Source organism: Chaetodon trifascialis, chromosome 4 (assembly GCF_039877785.1).
Source record: "Chaetodon trifascialis isolate fChaTrf1 chromosome 4, fChaTrf1.hap1, whole genome shotgun sequence".
Classification (NCBI taxonomy): domain Eukaryota; kingdom Metazoa; phylum Chordata; class Actinopteri; order Chaetodontiformes; family Chaetodontidae; genus Chaetodon; species Chaetodon trifascialis.
This window is the reverse complement of record NC_092059.1, coordinates 2,801,754-2,825,182: the sequence shown is the minus strand read 5'-3', so window position 1 is coordinate 2,825,182 and position 23,429 is coordinate 2,801,754. Positions and strand designations below refer to the sequence as shown.

General features: G+C 40.9%; 1 protein-coding gene across 2 annotated transcripts; it reads right to left on the bottom strand.

The window, feature by feature from the left end:
• Positions 1-14,392: 14,392 nt before the first annotated feature.
• LOC139329961 (kynurenine--oxoglutarate transaminase 3-like) lies at positions 14,393-22,147 on the bottom strand. 2 transcript variants are annotated; one of them, XM_070960632.1, is made up of 14 exons: positions 22,066-22,147; positions 20,406-20,496; positions 20,033-20,091; positions 19,505-19,649; positions 18,235-18,384; positions 18,049-18,135; positions 17,791-17,913; positions 17,565-17,685; positions 16,905-16,981; positions 16,727-16,816; positions 16,443-16,629; positions 15,588-15,664; positions 15,297-15,383; positions 14,393-15,208 (listed from the first exon to the last, which is right to left on the bottom strand). In XM_070960632.1, the coding sequence occupies exons 2-14, from the start codon at positions 20,493-20,495 to the stop codon at positions 15,152-15,154; spliced, it is 1,350 nt and encodes a 449-aa protein (XP_070816733.1). In that variant the 5' UTR covers position 20,496; positions 22,066-22,147; the 3' UTR covers positions 14,393-15,151. The 2 variants fall into 2 exon arrangements, with proteins under 2 accessions (XP_070816733.1, XP_070816732.1); XM_070960631.1 differs by having other exon boundaries at positions 22,016-22,115.
• Between the last annotated feature and the right edge of the window lie 1,282 nt (positions 22,148-23,429).

Here is a 23,429-nt window from a genome sequence, read left to right as displayed (position 1 = left end):
AGCTGTAACCAGAAACAAAAGCATTTTTAAATGTTTATCAGTGTATGTGTCAACAATAATAAAACTGCCTATGAATCAGATGTAAGTGATGTACCATTGAGTAAGAAATGAAAATCACATTTAATGATACATCAGCAAACACTTTCACGTATCTTACAGTGTGTGTGTGTTAAAGAGAAAGATGTATCAGTTCTTGAAAGTCTCTTTCTCTGTATCTAGGTGATAAATGAGAGGCGCTGTCGCCCTTCATCTGTACTGTGACCACAACAATCCAAGAAAATGTATTAAATGCATACATACATACATACATACATACATACATACATGCCAGCATCCTGACAGCTGATAGAGACACTAAAGGACAATGAAACTTTCTGTCCATGTCCCTGTACCATCTTCACACACAGGCTGGGTTTTAGCATGAGAAAAGGTTGATGGAGAAAGCAAAATTTGGGGAAAAAAGCTCACTTGGCCTGGTTTTTGCCATTTTTGAAAAGAGATAATGCACTTAATGGGAGATGCAAACACCTATAAATGATATCGCGAACATTTAAGTCACGTGACTGCTGAACTGTTTCCACTGTGAGAGTAAAATAATAACACATTGTTTCCGCAGATTAAAACGCTCCACACAGATGATGATGATGATGGAACCTTCGTCACATTAATACATGAAACACACAGAAATGTCACATTTCCATAATGTTTTCTACGTTTTAATTTGCTGTTTGAGGTCCGACTTTTTTTAATTACTTGTTGCGCTCTCTGCGTCTGCGACGGTATAAAGGCTTTCCAATTGGAGAATTAGCGCCACCTACTGTATATCTCAATGAACCAGCGCCTAACCACCACAGTGGTGGATAGAAACAAGCATTTATTCGCAATTTCTTTTGCTGATTTTTTTCAAAATTGTCGAATTTGCGATACATTTAGATGGAAACCCAAAATGGTTCAAAAAGATTATTATATGTAATATCTCCTCCTGTGACTACAACACAAGCTGTTATGATACTGAAAAGCAATCAACAGTGGCTGTATCCAACATGAGTTCAACCATACGACGCACAGTTTGACCAAAGAGCAGGTCACCACTCCACTCGTCCCTCCAGACAGAATCAGGAAACATGTCAGGTGTGATACTCAGATCCTGCATCGCAATTAGAAAAATGTACCCAGTGATGTTTGAGAGACATTAACAATCCCCCTTCAAAATAAACACAAAATGAATACTGAAATGTATAATAGAGCCACTGCTTACTTCCTGTGGGAAAGCTGAAGTAAACAGTCAAAAAGCATCACTCTCACCTCACTGGATTAAGTACAACTGCGTGTTCTCAGCAAGAGGTGGAACACTGCACAGTTTACCTTTCACATGTGCATTTTAAAAGAAGCGTCAGTCGATTTGCAGAAGACATTCAGTGCAAAATACTCAAACCGATATACTCCATTAAATACTGCTGTTCCATCATCGTTACATGTGGACTTCAGGACTGGTGGACTTTCTCATTTTTACTAATTAGGGTCCAAATATGAAACAGAGAATGATGACAGAAGTATGTGAAAGGCTTCAGTATCTAATTTAACTAACTAATTTATTTTCATGGAGGAAAAAATCATTTAAGAAGTGGCAAATCAGCCATCACAGCGTTCAGTGGCCATTTTTACATTGATAATGATAATGATTGAGATCGTCTCCTCTGCGGTAACACGCCAAATTTCAGTAATGAGAAAGGACTGTAAATAATAAGCGTATTGTATTTTAGACTCAGTCACACACAAAATGATATTTCATAACTGGCCAGGCTTCACTAATTAGACAAATGATGCTTGTGGTGTCCACTCGGGTTCTGCTGTAGCCCTCCTGTCACATTTTAGCTGTCAGACATTTTGGTATTACAAGTCATTTTAATATTCACTGAAATGAACTGACTTCTTTCACACACATTTCTGTCAGTGTTAATTTGTATTTCATCCACAGCTACGCACCCTGATTGTAGCATTGGCATGAAACAGCTTCTATTATTAAGAATTTACTTTCTTAATTATGCTGCAGTTATGTCACAGCTTTATGGTGCAGTTAAGCCCTGTGGTGTTTTGCAAACACATAACCCAACAACTCATCCCTGGACTATAAACTCTATATTAAAAGTTCCCACATAGTCACAAAGAGAATTCACAACAATTGCAAATGCAGATAATTAGTCTGCGATTGCTAGAAATTAGGCCATTATGAAAACTGCAGCCACCCCCGCTGACAACTTCTCTCCATGATTAACTGTTAATAATGTCGCCTCCCTGCAAAACCCCTCTTCCAACTGACTATGCTGCAACCACAGCGAGCCCAAATAACAGTACAAGGTGACAAAAGCAGCCACTAAGACCTGAACACATTCACATACTGTATCTTTATCCTCACTGCAAAACACTTCTTGTTATCTGTCAAGCTACGCCACCCCAGATCAACACAGGCATCAAACCAAAGCAAAATTAAAGCAACTTCTACACATATTTATCAAACATACCTCAAAAGCTAGAAAGGTGGCTCTGAGAAGGTTGTAGCTTTCTCCTTTTTAGAGGAGCTGATGGCAGTTATAATGGAAAGACCCCCAATGAAAGAAGTCCTCAAATCACACTAGCAGCACAGTCCTTTTCTCCACAGTTCATCCATATGCAATTCCCCCAACTTGCCAAAGCTCACTGGCACGGCTGCCGGTCCCTATAAATAAAAGTTTGTTAGTGGATTTCTAGTAATAAAATTCAATGGGACCTCACAATTTAAGACAAATGTACAGAATTAAAAATGGGCAACTAGGTCCACAGACAGTCCAAGACTTCATTCACCTAAATCTCAAACTCAGTAAACACTGGTGAGATTCCCCAACTCAACAAGAAGACCAATTCAGTCCATTGTTTTACCAAAAAAGAGGAAAAAAAACCTTGTAGAGTTCTACAGTCGCATTTGAGAGGAAGATGTCATTTTCAAGCAACACACAATGTTAACAACAATACCACTGAGGTTGTCTGGCAATGCAGCAGACCAGCAGTTAGTGACCACGATTTGATATTTTGGGGTTCAACAAGTAAAACGTGGACAGGACGAGTCAGGGATTAAACCTACGATTCATTGACGACCCGCTCTACCACCTGAGCCACAGCCTCATGGAGATCCCTTCCTGTGGATGTGGTCTTTCTGGACTGATGACACATTTCTAAAGCAGCAGGGCATTGTTTAACTGCTGGTTAATGCTTTCAGCCCTCTTCAAACAACACCCAACAGCCATTAACAGTGCATGACGTGTTTCTGCCACTGAAAGAGAGGGAGGCAAGGTGACCACACGGCAACAACAGCACAATTTTCAGTCTGCTTTTCAAAATGAGTAAGGTATAAAACAGAAGAGTCTACAGTCAGAGACAAATGTAAGAGTCTGAATGTGTGTTCCAACTTCATGGCAATCCATCTATTGGTTGTGGACGCATTTCACAAAAAACAGCTTTGTGCTGGTGCTACAGGAAAAGTTAGACGGTCTCAAAAGATCACCAACAAGAAATTTCAGACTGGACCCAAACGGTGGATCATTCAGTGGAACAACTAACTGTCTTCCCTATCAAGATTATGCTGCTTATACTGAAGAGTCATGAGTTTCACTCCACATTTCAATATGGAACATTACACTAATGACCATTAGCAGGTGAGGCATTACTTGTCTTTTTCCACTTTGGTTTGCTCTTAAATGGTCAGACTTTACCCCAAGAACAAAGATAATCTACAGAAAAAAGGAGCAGCAGTAGTGAAAAGAAAATAATGTCAGCTTTTACTTGTCAGATATCATAAATCATTTGTCTATGGCTGAACAGCCTCCAGACACACACTGCATCTGTGACAGATTTATTTAAGAACAAAAATATAAAACTTAGAGCTAATTAAAAAATAAACATATATTAAGATGTAATCACAGCATAACAGTTCAATGTTTTGGGTAACGACATTCATGCTTTGCGTTTTAATTACAGATGGTGGATCGTAATCTTTTTATGCACGGTTTTATTGAGTGTGTTTACGCTCTGCATAGGGCTTCTGTCGGGCCTCTGGTCATTGCATGCCAGCCTTTTCAATGTAATGCAAGACCTTCCTGAAACTCTTGAAAGCTGACAGTGCTTGACGTGAGCTGTGTTAATTACAGTAATGGCACGCATTCTCATTAAGTCATTGTTTACGTATCCCGGGGCCTTATTGAGCCTGAGTGGTGCTCTGGTCTGCTCGAGCACTGCCGCCTCGCTGGTCTGTGTGGCTATGGCCTCGTTAACACAGACAGCTGTTCCTCCCAGCCACAGCCATGGCCGACATGACGAGTGGCGCCGGACATGCCGCTGAACACACCCACTGCGGGAGCGACTGTCAGAAATAGAAGTATCCCACAAGGCAAGGAAACGTCAATGAGTAATCAGCGAGAAAGTGCTCCTCGGGTTATGTTTTTGAGGCCCAGCCCCCAACCCCTTATGAACCAGCCGCTCCCCTTCACAAGCCCCGTTCATGAGGCGTCACATGACCCCTTTAAATTGGTGCATTCGTAGGTGCAGTTGGTGGATAATTCCACCAGTAACCTGTGGTGAGGAGAGCCATGTGCAGTAGATAAGCAGTATCACAAGTGATGCTGCAGGAGGCAGAGAGGCACTAGCTAACCTCAGGGTCCGCGTTCATCAAACTACTAAAAAATGACATTTCTAGCAGTTAGTCAACATTTCTTCTGATTTGGAAATTCTCTTAAAACTAAGAGTGCTCCAGAGGTCTCTTATGTTGGTTACGAGCAGATCCCAGAAGAAAAGTTGTGGAGTGACTACACAAAATATCTTTGTCATTATGAATAATACATTATCCGAAGCAATATACATAATTCAGACCAGACGAGAATAAAGCCAGCATTGATTTTCTTTTGCCATAACTTCACATTCAGCTTTATTGTCTGCGGTGCTTAACTCCTCAGTTTGATATCATTTAATTTAAGCCCATTCCTGATATTTCATCCTTATTTAGAAATTCAGCTAAGTATATTAGATTGTTGTTCGTGTGACATTAGAGATGTTGAAGGCTTCACACAAATGAAATGAGCTTTTAAGAATATTCTACCGACATGTTTTGCATGCATTTTTAAGAATGACCAATACTGCAGATGCAGGCTAAACCCTTGTCACTCATAATATGAAAATTAAAAAAAACTTATACGATCAATCAGCATGATCAAATCACAATCAGCCCACCTACACCTGACAGATTTCTTACAACTTAAAATAATAAAGCGCTATCAAATGTGAGTTTGTGGAAATTGATTAACGCTTTCTGAAATGTATTTCAGTATTAAAATTTCCAACTTATGTCAGAGGAAAGGTGGTAGCGATGGCTTCAAGACATGGGGATTGAAATGTCTAATAAGGGAGCGCTGCCTTTTCCTCAGAATGTGTGAACTATAAAAGCTTTAATTTCCCTATCATCGCCAGGATCTAATACCAATCTGTATTCTTTATTCAGGCCGTCTGTGTTGCTGCCAGACAAAGCCTTTGAAAAGCCAATTCCTGGGAATTAAAGAAAAGAGATTAAAATATCATTAGGTGCTACATAATTGAATGTCAATTTTGAATAAACTTGAATTCAATTCCTGGTCATTAAGCTGAATGTGGTCTGCCTTTTTCCAATCACAGTTTTGAGCCCACAGATGAGAGCGAGGTACGAACTTCAAAATCATTAAATTGAGGGGAGTTTGTTTGGCCTTGGCGTGCCAGACTGCTTTGATTCTGGCTCAGAGCAGAGGGATGAGCAGCTGGAGGAGAGATCAAATTGAAACAAAGCTTCGGAAAATTGAAGGAAACATGAGCATAATAATATTTAATAATTAAATTCTCGCAAACAATGGCAAGCGAATGAAGTAATCTGCAAAAGTGTGCAACATCATTTGCATAATTGACACAGTCCCCCCGTCTCCCTCCTGTAAATGAATGATGAAGACAATAAAAGATGTTGCTAAAATTGGGAACAATAACAGCAAAATTTCATCAAGGCCCCCATGCTCTGATTAATCTGCGCTTGCAAATCAGTGCAGGGTAAAGAGAGAGAGAAAGAACCAGAGAAAGGGGGGTGAGATTCGGGGGGAGGCAGGTGATTAACAACAGCAGGGATTGCCGCCGTGGACAACGTGCCCTGTTTTGCTCGGCTCGAGGGGCACCATACGAACCCTTCTGCACAGCTGCTGCAGGCGCTGGCTAGCTCGATCATCCCCTGAAAGCCTGAATGAGTGCAATCATTTGTACTGTCATTAACCCCTCGTGCACCGTCTCCGTGCCTCAGCACTTAGAAACCCATAATTCGGCTCAGACAGAAGGACATGTTGACAGAGACTTAAAAGAAGTTCCATGACATGAAAAAGCAGCTGATACATCGAGTGTGATATCGCTTTATGTAACATTCCTAAACGTTTCTAATCTTTCTCAGCTAATTATTTGCTATCTGCCATTTTTAATTACTCAGTATGGAGGAACTGCATTAAATTAAAACTAAATACAATGAGAGAACTATTTTATATTCAGGGTTTCTGATTAACAGTTTCTCTTTGTGCACATTTTCTATCTCTTAGATCTCTTAGATAACAACTTTCATCATCATCTTTTGATGTTTACAAAATACAAAAACCAACCATCGGCGAGATTTATGCTGCATATTTGGCTGCTAATAACATTTGCATTTACTAGTCAATTAACTTGATTAAATTCATATTCAAAGTCTGATTCAACTTTGGATGGAAGAGACAGTTATTGCTTGGTAGATTAAATAGCAGCACGGGCAAAATGACCTCAACAGAGAAAAGGAGGCTGGGAATGGGGGTATGTCAGGTTCCATTACGCTGTAAACAACACAGGACAACAGAAGTGACATATTAGAAGCAATGCAGCCCATGTAAGGCACGTCTGTCTGAAGAAGCAGCTCTGCGCTCTTGTGCAGATACGGCCGTCGTTTGCATTTCCTAATCATTTTTTCCAAATGATGATAATTTACATTTTCGTCCGCGACCAGCAGTGGTCGTCTCTTGTCCTTGGCAGACTCCAGTGCAAGACAATAACAAAAACATGATGATTTCACTTCATTCTCTCCCCACGTCACCCCTGACCCTGTATTCCCACAAGCAACCACTGTCTTGTAAATTCCATGCAATTAGTCGCTTTAACATACCCAGAGACACTCATTTGATTTTAACCTCCTCTGTCCAATTAACAAAATGTAGGTTGGAAAATAAATGGCAGACGCCCAAGCAAATTAATTATGTGTCCACCAAGCTGTTAGCCCGTGTGCACAGAGCAGGGGCTGGCAGTAAGAGCTGGGCACACACTGCCATATGGCCTGCGTGAGAGCGGGCATCATTTGGGGGTACACCCCTCAAATTCTCACAGATATTTATGTCTCGGTCACAATAGATATACAGCATATGTTGTGAAATGCTGCAGAATTACGCTAATGTAAATGTTATTATGATTGTCGTTTTGATCCATTGTTCCCATGAGCCATTTCAAGTTTCTATTGTGAATAATATTTTACTGTCACATCGTTTAAATGCAAAAAAAAAAAAAAACAACAGTCTAAATGCTGCTCGAAACAACAGATTTTCTTTCCTGCGTCAACAGAGCAGTTCTGGTCTCTGTTACAGTCAGAATCATTACGGGGACATGAACCAAAAGTTTAGTTTACTTGTCACAAGGAGTCCTGCCAGCCTGTGAAAGCAGTTGTATAACACATTCTTTGCTTCTGAGAGAAGATTTCCAGTTTGAAAAAAATGACCCTGATGATTTCATAAATGACCATTTGAGTTTGCCCTTGTGTTCTTTTTAAGTCTAGATTTTATAAAAGTGAAAAGCTAAATCACTGTATTACCCTTTTAAGAGCATGTGACCGACCATTTCCACCAAAATCAGTCCCTCTCTAATCAAAACTTGAGCCATACGACCAGTTGTTAGATACACAAATAATGATTAAGATTAAAAAAGGTGATGTAACAATAACAAGACCATCTGCTGCACAGCCTACATCAGACACTTTGAGCTGTTTGGCAAAGTTTGGTGAGAGAACAGGAAGAAGGGCACAAAGCTCAGCTACGTTTCACTGCAGAATACGATCAACGTGGCCACCTAGAGGTCACACCAAGTAACACAAACATCTGGTCTCGTTTTAAGGACAACAATAACCTAAATCCTCCTCCATAACAGGATCGTGACATTAGATTATTGGCACAATAATTATAATTAACATAAATTATGATGGTATTATGGCGACAGACATCTAATCCACAGGGATCTGGTAACTGCAGAGTACATAATAACAGCCAACATAATAATCCTATTCAGATTTGTAACTGCAGTTGTTGAGTTCCCAGCACCAGTTTCCACACTACTCTATGTCTATGTAACATAATGCATTCACGGATAATCCTGCATATGAAAAAGTCCCTCAACATGTCACACAGTGTTTGAGTTAATGCAAGACGTTATGTACAACAACACTGAGCAAAGGTGAATTCAGCAAATGCAAACAGACTTGAGGACAGGAAACAGAAACATAAAATGGATTGTCTCACATTGTTCAGAATTAGGAGCAGCACTTTCACATGTGTCATGTCCTAATTGGATATTACAAGTGAAAGCGTTTTGTGTGGGTGCTCAGGACATGACATTTAAAGATGATTTTTAAATATTAGCTGTGAGATGTCCGCTTATAATAACCTTCTTAGCATCATGGTATTTGGAGACATGTTGGCATTCCGTGCATGTCCTGTGCACTCGGTTAGATTTGGGACAATAAATACCAAACTTAAAGGTATTTCCAGCTGTTATAGTCAACAGCGGTATGTCTGCACTGACGAAATTCTTTTAATTGTAGCCTCAGAGTTAATAGTTAGCGTTCCGAGCTACTTGGCATGAAATGATGCTGCTGGTAGGGATGAATGTGCTCCGAGAAAAACAGGGGGAAGGTGGGGAGGGGCGTTGACGTTTGCCCCCTCCAACCCCGACATTAACATTTACACACCCTGACTGCGTGAACCTCTAAATTTATGTCGGCAGATGATGTCATGGAAACTGGACACCATGCTGGTTTATGCATACGCACAGAAAAAAACCACAACTGTCTGCTTGGACAAAAGATCCATTTCCTTTACGTGCTGTATACATTTCTGCAATTGAGTCCTTACCCTTTCCATGTCCTGAGTCCACAGCCTCAGGGTTACAGAGCGTCAACAGCTAGCTGGTCTAGTAATTTGATCTCATGGTCTGTGGTACTTCAGCCATCTAGAAATTATGAGGCTACATCTAATAACTTCTTAAAGTGGTTTACTTTGAGTTAAGTGAATTAAAACATTAAACTGGTTAGACATGTCCTAATATACACAACAGATGGCACAAGTCATGTTTAGAATATTTTGAGTGCTTCTCTGATATCAATGTTTAGTGAGAGCGCTACTTTCCACTTGCTCTTATATTTGTAGTTTAAATGTATGTGGCTGAAGCGTGACACAGCTCCATGTTATGTGTTAACTCACCTCTGAAACACTACGTGCTGCAAGTTTGGACACTGGTCTAAACACACAGTCAACATTTAGTGGGAATAGTCCATTAAATGGTACATGTTCTGATAATGTTACACTGTATTTCCAAAATCTTGTTACCCCTGAAACCCTGACAGATACCTGCTCTCAACCATTACAGCACAGCACCTTTTACAAGGCAGCTCACATTGGTAAATATAAATTAACAAGTAGTAAAATCTCCATGGAGTTTTTGAATCATTTCAAACTTTTTGTACTTTCTGAGGCATAGTACTTTTTTGCTCTTGCCATGTTAATGTGACCACACCTGATGCTGCCATAGTTCCAGTGTACTAACGTAGTAGCCATGTTTTAGTAAAACGTGCCAAAGTACGTGCTAAAATATTAAAATAAATAAACACTAAACACAAAATGAGTTGGCTTTTGTCTTTCTTTTGCATCACTATGGAAAGACAGAAATATTACTTGCAATGTACACTGTCAAGTATTGTTACAGTCTGATGTACTTTGTCTCCCTCATGTGGTCAAAGAGGATAAAAAACATCACTGACAGTGCAGTGCAGTGCATTGTGGATCTGAGGACAAAGACTTTCTAAATGATGCACACATGAATAAACCCTTTTAAAAGAAGACATATTGATGAGTCACAGCTGGAAAAGCACAGGTGTAATTCATTACTTTAATGATGGCTGTATTCCACTAAAGTGAGTCTGTTGGAGGCCCCTGCTACTGCGCATGCTGGTCCACTACAGGGGCCCTCACATACAGAGGAGGCATCATCCATGTAATTAACTACACCTGTGCATTTCTGACTTTAACAAATCAAAATGCCTGCTGTAAAAAAGGTCAATTAGAGGTGCCAACCAAGTACCTTTTTCATTGCATACAGGGTAATTTTGAAAAGGCACAGTTGCAAAATAATTTTAATTCTCACAAAAATAACTAGCAGCTGAATAAAGTGGCACTAAAATATTTATTGTACAAGCCTTTAAATAACCTGCTGATAGTTGACACTTAGAACAGATTAGATGTAATACCAAATAATGTTGGATTCGATTGCTATCCAAAAAAACATTGCACATTATTTAGACTCTTTACAAAGTTGATCATTTTAAACAAATGAGAAAAAGCTATTGTGCAGGCTAAATGTACATACGGATGTCTACATGGACTACGGTGAGCTTTTAGATTCAGGTCTTATTCACAGCTGATATTCTGACTTGTCGCTGCAGGAAGTGCTCAGGTGTTACTAATAACATTAACAATGAAGTATCCCGTTAAGACAAGACAGTGTGACCGTGAACCAGCGTGCACAAAAGCAACGGAAGCAGCTAACTGGAATTCAGCCATTATTCCTTTTACCATTAACACCTGTACGTTTTACACGTCAAAGTGTCTTCTGTGAAAAATACCTAGAGCTGTTTTTTCCTGTGAAAGCCAAAGCTTGGATGGATGCCATGCAGTGACTGGCTCTGTTGCACTGCTTTGTGTATACTCATGTATACAATATGCACATCCTATCAGATTTTGCAATCACAGCAGCACGTATGGCAGCCATAAGCACAATACATGTGCACAACTTTGGTTCAAGCATATCTTTATTCTCTCTACTGACAAAGCAGAGACGATAATGATTTCTAGGCACATGACACACGTCGGGATTGGTTAATTAACACGCCTTAAGTCAACAGAATGGAATGGCCTGCACTGATTAACATAATGTTTTTCTCATTTAGTCAGTGACATCGTCAGAATGCCAACCCACCCACAATAATTGGACTTCACTTCTGTATAAAAATGTTGCCAGCACTTAGGAAAACCAGCAGTTAAAACAAAAACCTCCTGCATAAAATCATTAATATAAACAACAGAAATGTATAAAGCATCAAAACAATATGATCACATTACTACTAACTGTTGCTACTGAGAGTCATGAAATATTTAATTGACAATGAGCCCTTCTGAATTGACAGAGAAAAGACTTTCAGTCAAGCCTCGCTGCTTCAGTACAGTGAGGTACACTTCAGGATGAGGCCGCTCTATAAAAAGCACTCTGACAAACTGTTCATCTAACACCCCTGAAGACGTGACTACAAATGGCACCTGCGTGGCACCATGAAAAAACAGCCACACCTTTTCCCAACATTTCACTTCCTCCACTCATGTTTGTTACAACAAGACATTGACAGACCCTCATGCAAACAGCAGCTGTACTCTGGCAAGTAAAAGTTAGGACATCTAGCCCCTGACCAAAAATACTGGCTGCTTTGAATATACTTAGACTAAACAGACTAAAACGTCTGTTCTGAAAAATGTCTACATGGACTTTGGTGAGCTTTCACAGCAGACATTTGGACTTGTCACAGCTGGAGAACCACAAGTGTTTCTAAACACATTAGTGATGTCTCCACTCTATTCAAGTGTCCCTGTAAGACATGACAGTAGGCTCATGCGAGATGAACTGCGTCTCGCCAGGAAAGTGGATGCCAAGCAGCAGGCCACAGTGATAAAAAGCTGCAGTCAAGACAGAAATTTTCCACCAGTCTTCACAGACGTGACAGGAAGCCACAGAAACACTCACATCCTATTAGGTCCAATCCCGATTTAATTAAATGTTATCAAACCAATTTACTCAACTTACACTCAGTCTCCAATAATCATTGTTATTTTTATGCTTTACCATCCATATTAAAATTATTTTACATTACAATTTATATGCATGGACTACAGTTCTCCTGTAAGGCATAAAGCCATCCTATCTATTTTCCTATTTATATAAATTGACTACCCAGACTTAATCTGTCCCACTAAAACTGAAGAAATTCAAAACATGTACAGCTGCTTTGATCTCATCAGGTTATATTTGCTTACATTTACAAGATGTCAAAGCAAGTCGGGTGAAGTTGGACAGAAATCTAACCAGCTTGCATTGTTGATTGATCAATTCTGCACAGGTCTGGCTCACCTCGAACAAGCCTAATGTGACAGTCAGCAATCATTCATTATCTATACTTGTGCTTTTCTGACTGTGACAAAACATCTGCGAAAAAGGTCTATTCCCATTAAAGCTCAGTTCAGCTTTAACCTGAGCAGAGGTCTAATCGAGCAGAATACGTGAAAACACCTGTGTGGGTGTTGCAGAGCCTCAGCTGCTGGAAATGCTTTGTACTAAACTTAACTAAAGCTTGTATCCTCCACACATGATAGGCTGTGTGCAGGCACATGTTAAATTCAGAAAACCACAATGGACAAGATGCAAGAAAGTTCTCACTGTGGAAGGTAAGGTATGTGAAAGGTATAAACAGAAAATCAGAACGTATACTGGATGTGACCCTTAAGTTAAGAAGAGGAGCAATTTTTCAACTGAACTTACAGGTGTACACGCTATTAGAGGAAGTCCATATAAGCAACTACCAGCTCATTCATACGTCGGTCTGCTCAAAAAACTAAATGAAGCATAAGTATGGAGGCAGCTCTATTGTTGTGTTACAGTGCGTCCTAGGCAGAAAATCACTTCCGGCCCTCCACTGGCAGTTCGCGCCACAACAAAAGAGTGATGTGACATCTATATGCAAACAACCTATTCAAAGCACATGTTCAATCTTTGTCCAGGACTGTGGCCCCTTGAGCATTTGGCAATCAAAGTAGAACAGCAACACAAAAAACCTTCACAAAGCTCTCAGTTAGAACATGTCACATACAGCCTGTACAGTGAACAGATCAGCAACTTGCAACCTGCAACCCTGAGATCAAGATGGTTTAACCGTCTGAGCCTGGGACTGCTTACATTAGTGAAAATGATAGTTTCTCATTGTTCAGCACTGTTAAAACACTGACATCCATGTCACTGACAAGCTGTACATCAACAGCGTTGAATCACGTCACCGAAATTATGCCCATATATGGTAAAGGCAACGACTTCGTCAAACACGTCAATCAACTCCAATTTTCTATGAGCCACATGCGGACTTGTAAACGTAACTTTGCAAGAAAGACAAAACATTGTGCAGATGGTTAAATGTGTCAAAGACTCCTCGTCATATGTGATATCCAGCAGTAACGTTACTAGCAAAGCTTTCTGCTCAGTTGACAGTCGAGGTTTACCTGTCGCCTCTTCTATGGCTGCTTGTTAACCGCGCTCTCAAGCGGACGTTGAAAATAATAGTAAAAGAAGTATTAAGTAATACTTCTGACTAATAATACTGTTTTGACATTGAATTTGACTGAACAAGTAGCCAACACAGACTACGTCGTCCAACACTACCGTGCTAATACATCGCGTTGCCGGTTTTAGCTAGCGTTAATTAATCCACAGCATTTATTAGCTAGCTTAGCTAAATGTGCTAGCTTACCTCTTTCCGCCGATCAGTGTACATGAACCTCCTCAAGGACTTTTTCAGGTGATTTGTGGAAGTTAAACTGTCATGCGGCGACTTCTTGACTTTTCCGAACGACATACTAAATCAAAATGTGGATATTTTCACGTTAATACAGTAACCACCTTTACATCCGGGAGGACTTAGCTCACTGCTAACTGCAAAGAAAACGGCGCCCGCTACAAAGCCCTATTGGCCACGCGGAGCACGCACACACAGGTCACGTGATCCTAACGCGCAAGTACGTAATGCGTTCTTTTTCCACTGGCAAAATGTTTGCTCTTTTTGGTTTTTAAGTTAGTAGTATGTGTACATTAGAACAGGGGTTCCCAAACTTTTCCATGCCATGGCCCCCCAGACAGCATTAGCTTCTGGCCGGGGACCCCCTTTGCAAACCCACCGACAATGCTGTAAAATATGTAAAGAAACATCAACTTTTAGAATGATTTTCTTACTTTTATTCACTATTCAATAATTATTACATTTGTTTAGCATAAGAATATTATTAACTAACATGTTTTGTTTTATTGCTTTTTTTTCTTAACTTCCCCCCATAGCGGCCCCCCTTTGAAAAGAACATTTAATAATGCTATTCACAATCTCTACATTTCTATCACTCAAGATTGTTGTTCTAATTAGTGAAACTCTCACTTAATGGCAGAAAATATCAAAATATTATTCACCATTCTGTCTGGCTGTACCACTTTTGCTAAAGTGAAAATAGGCCATGAAAATAAATGGAGAAATGAAAATCCAAGTAGTAGATACCATCCAACTGTTTATATTTACTAATCTGTATGTTTACACATCAAAGAGGCTCAACACTATCTTCGACAATCACAAACACAGAAATAAATAAAACTCCCCGACACTGGTTAAACAAATCGGCCTGACCCTGCACCTACGTCTGGGTTCCAGTTTTATTAGAAACTAAACTCAGTGTAGAGTTAGAGGCAGCAGAAATGATCAGCCTAAAGCTACTAATAAACCCCTATGTGAAAATGAACTCACAAACTACTGAATGAATCTATAATTTGACAATAGAGAGAATATCAGATTGTTCACACTCGCTATGGAATGAGGAAATGTATTATTTATTGCGACCATGTTCCCAGTTTACAGTTTGTGTGCAATGTTGCAGTGAAATGTGCTCAGTTTAAACACAGAGATCTGCTGACGTCTTCGGTCACAGCGTTCCTAAGTTTTAGTCCAGTTTCTCAAGATGTCCCCCGCTGCTTCCAGAGTACTATCTTGCTGTAAAGAGGAAGACAACTGATGGTTACGAAAATATTGTGCGGAGTATGTGTGCTGTGTGTTTGGTTTCTAAATGTTTTGTATTTACCTTGATGAAGCAAAGGCGAATATATTTCTCAAACTGCTTCTTGGACTCATCTCCAACAAACGCTGTCACTGGAATGGCTGCCAGTTTCTATGTATATTATTATTATTATTATTATTATTATTATTATTATTATTATTATTATTATTATTATTATCATTATTATTATTATTATTATCATTAACAACAGAAATAAAAAATAAACACAACGGCTGCAACAGGAGAGCGCTCCGTTACAATTAAGAGGTGCTGTGTAATGTGCGGAGCAAAATCCAATGAACTCAATGAACTTACCTTTTCTTTAATCATCCACTTCACAAACTTGTAGTCATACGCTTCATCCTCATCGACCATGTGTGACAGGTCCTGATCTACAACGAACACCGATCACAGATCAATATTCAGGAGCAGAGCTGGAGTCCAGCAGACAGTCCCGCTGCTGATCCAAATTCAAATGTATCAGAAGTTTCAGCCTCTTGTTTATTAAAACAAAGCAAGGAACATTTCCTGTGGTATTTATATAATAATAATTCAGTTCTCTCTTCTATACGGAAAGAGCCCTCATGTGGCGCTATATAAATAAAACTATAGTGATAACTGAGCAGCAATCTCTTCGCTTCTCGATAAATCTCCTCCTTTTCTGAATATTAAGTTTACATTAAAAGTAATTTCAATTCAAACCTGTTTTACTTGTGTAGTTCAGTCGTAATGTCCCTGGAATAACTTGAGCTTTATGTTTTAGAAATGTCGAACACTTACGCTCTAAAATTATTAAAACTGTTTACTGAAAACTGTCGTCAGCTATTGTGTGACAGAGTACAATAAAAATATGAAATAATTCAAGGCAGAAATCTTTCTCCCTAACTGAGGACGGACTTCTTTAGATCTGCTGTGTTTTACATATCTCCCACAACGACAACTCTGAGAAGTTATTTCTTCCCTTTGTGAGTTCAAGCTTTCCTTAAACTTACACTCGTAAATAAACAATGTCATTTCTGTGGAGCACAACATCGACATGAAGACGGAAACTGTTAACAAAAACCAAATTACAGTGAGAATGAGCGACTGAGCTGTATCCATCCACACTATGTGCAAACAGCAGCGGCCTAAATGTGCGAGTGATGTCGCATTAAATGTTCAGGAACTCACTGAGAGATGTGACGTCCACCAGCATGAAGTAGCCTCCCTCCGGGATGACGGGAGTCATACCGGCCTCTTTCACGATGGCAGCCATGCGGTCCCTCTTGCCCTCCAGCTCCTCTGCCAGTGAGGAGAAGTAGCACTCTGGTTGACCCATCAGCTCAAAGTTCAGGAGCAAACCTTGTGCCACAGCCTCCTGAAGAAGCAGCCACAAGTTTGAAAACAGAATTAAAACGTCCTTTGCTTCCTGTGATAGATTTAAAGGAACATTTGTGAGCGCTGAGCAGGCTTACCTGTAACGGTGTTGGGCAGGTGTACACAGTATTCTGCATGACGGTCTGAAGATGCTTCATCAAGTGCTCAGGTCCGATGGACCAACCAAGCTGGGAGACACAGATTTCAGCTGCATCATGTGCAGGAGCTGATTGCTGAATATTAGAAAACTGTGCTGTAAATCTACTGATGTCTTACCTTCCATCCAGTAACGCTAAATGTTTTCCCCGCGCTGCTCACAGTGATTGTTCTGTCCCACATCCCAGGCAGAGTGGCTACACACAAAGAAAACAGTATGAAAACCTCACAGAGCTGAAATTTCCTTTAGAAAACGGTTGGAACGGTGTTTATCTTTTAAGGTCAGAAACATTTTTTAAGTTCTCAACGCTGAGAACATGATTTCAAGCCGAAAATGTTTCCTTCAGAACTGTGCTGGAGTGTGCAGAGTAAATAATATTACAGTGGAATGTCAATACATGTGTTGAGTCCATAAATGGAAGAAGCTTTCACTGTTTGCAGCCAATGATGAGGCAGCAGTTAATGGTAATAATACTTACTTAGCGACTGAGCTAAGGCTCAGGCTAGCATGTTAACACCTAGTTAGCATGTGACTGATTCTCTTACCAAACACAGGAGCTCGCTTACTCGCCCTGTGAGTAGTTACAGCCAGCAGCTAGTGTCCGGAGAGGACAGGTGAATGCATTCTGCTGTGCAACTCTCTGGTGTGGATGGACCCTAAAGAAGTGCTGCTGCATGTTTTAGAGTGGAGCAGCTTCTATTATATAGGACATGGAGGACGGTCATTAGCTCTTATGTAATACACTTTAGTCAACTTTGCATGTTAAGATGAAAACATACCGATTTTGATATGTTGGTATCCCCTGTAGACGAGCCACTCGTAAACCTCATCACTGAAGCACAGAGTGTCATGTTTAATGCAGAGGTCAGCGATCATCTGCAGCTCATCTCTGGTGAAAACCTGCAGGAGGACGACAGGAACCACTGAAAGCGCTCGACTTTTCTGTCAAGTCAGCAAATGTTCTCATTTCTCAGACATGATGAGCGCTGACTGATGTGTGCTCACCTTCCCAATAGGATTGTTGGGGGTGTTGATGATGATGGCCTTTGTCTTCGAGTTGAATTTACTGGAGAGCTCATCTGGGTCAAGACACCAGTCATCACTTGTGATTGTCTTTTTGTCTGATTTCTAAAATACAGCACAAGACGTTTTTGTGTCACATCTCCTTAAATCTACTAACATCCTCAACTTACAGTGAGTAAAGTAAATACTGTAGACACAGAACATGCACGACAGAAATCGTTAGCTGTAGGTTAAACTTACAAGGCGTAACGGGATCAACACAGGCTTGGCCCCGGCCATTCGCACCATAGGCACATAGCAATCGAAGAAAGGTTCGATTATGATGACCTGGAGAGAGAAGCACTATGCAGTAAACATACTGTAAACACTGGGAGCATGTTTATGAATATTACTAAAAACCTTTCTGTATGAGAGAAATGTCCTCACTTCATCTCCCTCTTCCACCAGTCCTTGCATGGTGCAGAACAAGGAACCATAGCCTCCAACTGTGACCAGGATTTCCTTGAAGGGGTCGATCTGTCGTCCACAGACCTTCCCATAAACCTGAGAAAGGGCCTTCACCAGCGACGGATGACCCTTTCAGGACAGGAGAAGAAAGTTAGAAAAGAACGGCATACAGCATAGTGGATTTCTGGCTAACATCAGATGTAATGTACACTCAAATTCGATGTGGTTGCTCCTCTCTCAACACCAAATGCAGCTTTAAAGGGAAGAAAGCTTGGGAATTTGGTAACTTTGCACAATTTCAGTATCAAAATTCAACCTTTTAATAGTGACCTTATATGTGAAGTACACCTTAAAGAAAAAGTGTCTGCTATGTCTTATGGCATGTTTTGGTTAAAATTGCGTCTTTAATTGAACTGCAGCCATGCACTGCATTCAGCATCACACTCTCACATCACATGCAGAGACAATTTGCCTGCATACCATCAAATGGGAATGCAGTACAATGACAAGGCTCTGCATGCACAGTGCTAACTCCATCACATGTGCAGTCTGAGCCAGAGGAGTTTTCTATTCCTGGAGTGAAAATATTCTACATGTCTTATATTTGCATTAATCAGCAGAGAGGAGCATGATTCAGCAGTTTAAATTCATTTACACATTGTGCTGTTCTTGCTAGCTGTTACCGTGTGGGTTGTAGCTTGACTGAACGTGCTAATTAAGGAGTTTTAATTACTTTATTTCCAGTCATTCTTGTTAAATGAGTCAACTCATTTAATTAAAGTTGAACTCCACCAAATTGTCGATTTTTTCATTTCTATTGCGAGAGTTTACAATTAGGTTTGCTTCTATGTGCATCTGACTCACTATGTTGTTCTGTAATGATATTTTCCATTCATTTCCAGAAATTCCTGTTAACTCTGAGGAAAGTTTCCACCCTGAATATTTAGCATTTCTTCTGAATTACATTTAACCTCTCATCAGAACGAGCGCTGACAGCTGAGCTGCAGTTAGTAAACAGCTGACCTCAGCTCCACTCAGGGTGACCTGAGGCTGCGCTGTATGAAGAGTGTTACCACAGTCACCAAAACTCAGACTCACACAGTGGAAACGGCTTTTAGAGGAAAGATAGAAACAAATTCTGTCTCCAGTCTCTCAGCAGCTCTTTTCAAATGGATTCATAATGAATGTTAAATAACCCAGTTTCTTTCTTTCTGCAGCTGTGAACTCTGAGCGAGTCTATCAGTCTTACAAAGCCTCTGGTGTACTGGTTCATCTTGTCCACTGATGCGGCCTCTGCCAGCGCCTGCTTGACGTAGGAAGGTGGAGGGATGTCTGGGTAGCCTTGGCCCAGGTTGACAACAGATGGGTCTGCTGCCAGTGCCGTAAACGCCACCCTGAATGACAATGAAGCGAACCCTTACTGGACGGAGCAGAGGTGCAGTGAAATCTTCTCACCTAAACGGTTTTAAATGAGCTTTGACAGTTATTTGTTCTGCGACAGTCAACAGTATGTGTGCTGTCTTTGCATGTCGTTGGAAACTATAGGATTGTAATACAAATACATGAATCATGTGCAGTTCTGCTTGCTTTAAAGTTCCCCTCTGGCACATACACTTTGGAAACGGGGTTGAACCTGACATGAATCTGAAATGACGTGCTTCACACCCTCCCTTCAGGACTGGCTTCGCTCTGGTCTAGCTGCAGAAATCTGGCAGGCTTTCATGTGACAGTGGAAAAGGAATCTGAGCACAGGCCTTTCTGTTGTTCTTCCACTCACCACACGTTCTTGTCCAGTCCCTCAATCCGTTTTGTGTGAGTGTGCCGTGACATCATGTGCTGCAATACAAAACCAAGACACATTACAGCTAAATTAACTGTTCACCGAGCCTCCAATTACATTTTCACATTTTGTGATACCGGCTACGGACTTAATGTCCAACAAGCTGCGAGACAAACATTAAACAATCACTAAACTCTCACTGATGGTGCTGTTCATTAACACAGCAGCGTAGACTTTGCTCAGTGCTGCTGGGACTTCCGGGGCTACATCAGTGCATTATTTACAGGGTCTAAATTACAGCCAACTACTTTGTCACCAAACACATTTTATGATAGGCAGCTACATTCAAAGAGCGCTGAGGTGGACTTACCTGTGAAGTACAAAAGCTCCGTCTGCAGTGTATGTTAGCGGAGTGACATGCCCACTTGGACCAGCTCAGGACTTGTCGTGCTGCGCTCATGCTGCACAAAGAGAGAGAGGTGAAACACGCAACTCCTTATCACGCTCTTCTGTCCTTTCTACTCAGTCCTACCTGTGGCCATCAAACTTTTCAGCTCCTCCCTCACAGCGCCAGACGCCCCGTCAGCAGTCAGAAGCTTGTTTATTTACAGTTTGTATTTTCTTCTGTGCAGTGCTGATTCAGCTCTACATTAACCCTGGTCAATCATTCCACTGTGATTTACTCTGAAATGAATCCTGGTCGTTTCATCATTATCTATCTCAAATATTATTTACACTGTAGTTATAGACTGTAGTATACTGCAGTATAATGCACATTTTTTCCAAATGTGTACATATTCCTATGTTGTGTGAAATGTATATTGTAGCAAATGCAAATCTTTAAAATAATTTTTAGCATTTTCAATTTTTATATGCTGACATTAACTTAGAATGGGAGCGACTGTAACCTGACCTCACTTCCCCTCAGTGATCAATAAAGTATTTCTAATTCTGATAACTGGCAGCGCTCTACAAACATGTTTGCTGCCGTCACACTGGCTGTTTGCTCAGTTTTATTTTGCTCATTCATTTATTTGCTGTTGCTCTAAGGTTCAAGTAAGGCACATTTCCCACAGCAGCCCTGCATTTAGGACAAAAGTCACAAACATATCACGTTTGTTTTCGACACACATTTGACAGGAAAATGTAAGAAACTGATCATTGTAAAAATACAGTGGATGAATAATTTGCACTTCTGTACCTTTCTTGTCAGTTATGGGTTTAGAAAAAACTCTACATGGCTTCAAGATCAATTATCAAATTGATGCTGAAAGATGAGAAATAAGAAATTTAGTGCCAAGGAGTAAAATTAAAATATTACATAAATAAACATCAGGTATAAGAATAATGCAGGGAGCACTTTGTATCCAGTAGACATGAATTAATATAGAAGTAATTTAATTAATAATCATCATCAATCGTCATCAATCTGCTGTTTTATCAGTAGGAAAACAGCTTATTAACATTAAAAATGAGTGAAGTTGGGTGAGTTCTGCACTGTTGGCTCGGACAGGTGAAGAGGTCACCTTGGGCTCCAGGTGACAGTGAAACGCTTCTCCTCTCTATTTGTTTTATTTACGGTCACCCTGCAAAACAACAGCAGCTAGGTGGCGCCAAAGAGCCGCACACGTGTCCAGCACAGCACCCTGACAAAACCCAGATTTCTATCAGGGCGGCCTTCACTATAACGTCGTCATTACCTGCTGCTGGCCCACTGAAAACACTTTCATTTTTCACCACATCATCCCCCCTCCTCAGGTTGGCTCCACTGAACCACAGGAAACGTGTATGCTGTTAGCAAACTATGTGCTATCGTTAGCTAACACTCCAATACACACCGCCTGGCTAACACTAGACATCTCTAGCTAGCTTTAGCCAAAGTAGCAACGTTAGTTATGGCTGCTGTCCCGGTAGCTTTCGCTTGTAATGAATCACAGCGGTGACAGCGATGCCATCACTCCTTCGTTAAGAAACACGTACCATGCACTGACAGATGTTGAGCCACTGGCCGGTCAGCTACCACAACTTACTTGCAGCCGCTCTGCGCCGCCCACACTGACCCGGGTGAAGAGCCGCGGTCAGGAGGCGGAGGCTCCGTCAAGGGCTGGAGAAAGTGCTGCTGCGTTCACGGCTGTCGGACATTGGCAACGCTTACATGTAGGCCACGGACAATGGACAAGTGCCTACAAAGCAAATATGGCTTCAGATTTTATCGATATTAAACTATTAAAACCCGACTGTGAGCGTTCAGGTCGTCGGGAGAAATAAAGCAGGGTAGCATTAGGTGTTTCTCAGATTACTCTTCGGCATTAACTTGTGTTATCGTGTGCATTTTCTCTTCAAAATTTGCTTAACATTTGTTCAGGATGTGGATAGCCAGCTTAATTAACGCAGGCGCATCTGACACATTTAATTGTTTTCATTTTATTCTTATTCTTGTAGTTGTTTAGACAATTTCAAATAGCCGTTTGAACCACCACATCCGATCTGAGAACATTTTCCTCTCATCATATTAAAAACTCAACAGTCACATAACGACACATTATTTATATTCTCCACCTGATAAACGTGAAGGCAGCATCGTCCCAGTTTGGCTGGATCGTGTTCGCTTCACGCAGCTTGGACAAAGACCTGGTTTTACAAATGATTAATTAGAGAAGGGATCTTTCTGATTATTTATTTCTGTGTATTTGTTCAGTTCCGTATTTTATTCTTGTAATTACGGTAACACCCCCCCCCCCCCCCCCCCACACACACACACACACACACACACACAATTCAGTCTAATGTCAAACAAACAGTCCCACCCCCATCGAGCATCCATCCAACCAACAGCCCGAACGCATTGTTGACATGACAGCATGATCAGGTGAGACAGGTGTGCTGAAAGGATTTTATCATTCTGCAAACAGGCAGTGCTCTGCAGCCACCATGCTAGTGTTTTGCCAATGAAATGACAGCATGTTTAACAGAGCATGTCTACACAGATGTCCTGTACAAGAAGGGCCAAAGGCGTCTCCATCTGCGGAGAAGACTGAGGTCCTTTGGAGTGTGTAGGACACTGTTAAGAACATTTTATAACACTGTGGTGGCATCTGCATGTTCTATGCAGGGGTCTGCTGGGGCTGTGGGGGCTCTGAGAGGGACAGAAGAAGACTAAACTAACTGGTCAGGAGAGCTGGCTCTGTCCTGGACTGTCCCCTGGACACCAGCAAGGAGGTGATGGGGGATGTTAGCCAAGCTGACATCAATCAGGGACAACCCTCACCACCCTAATAACTCTCGTACAGTCCTTACTTAAACAACAGATACTGAGATCACACTTGTTATCCTCTGAGTTGAGATCCTTTACGTAACAATATTATGGCTTTTCACAAAATGTTGTGTCTATGTT

Coding starts and splice junctions, on each gene's coding strand:
- LOC139329961 (XM_070960632.1), bottom strand. CDS start 20,495: ATGAGCGCAGCACGACAAGTCCTGAGCTGGTCCAAGTGGGCATGTCAC. Junction 19,650..20,032: donor GGACTGGACAAGAACGTGTG/GTGAGTGGAAGA, acceptor ATTGTCATTCAG/GGTGGCGTTTACGGCACTGG. Junction 15,384..15,587: donor AGTGGATGATTAAAGAAAAG/GTAAGTTCATTG, acceptor TAATATACATAG/AAACTGGCAGCCATTCCAGT.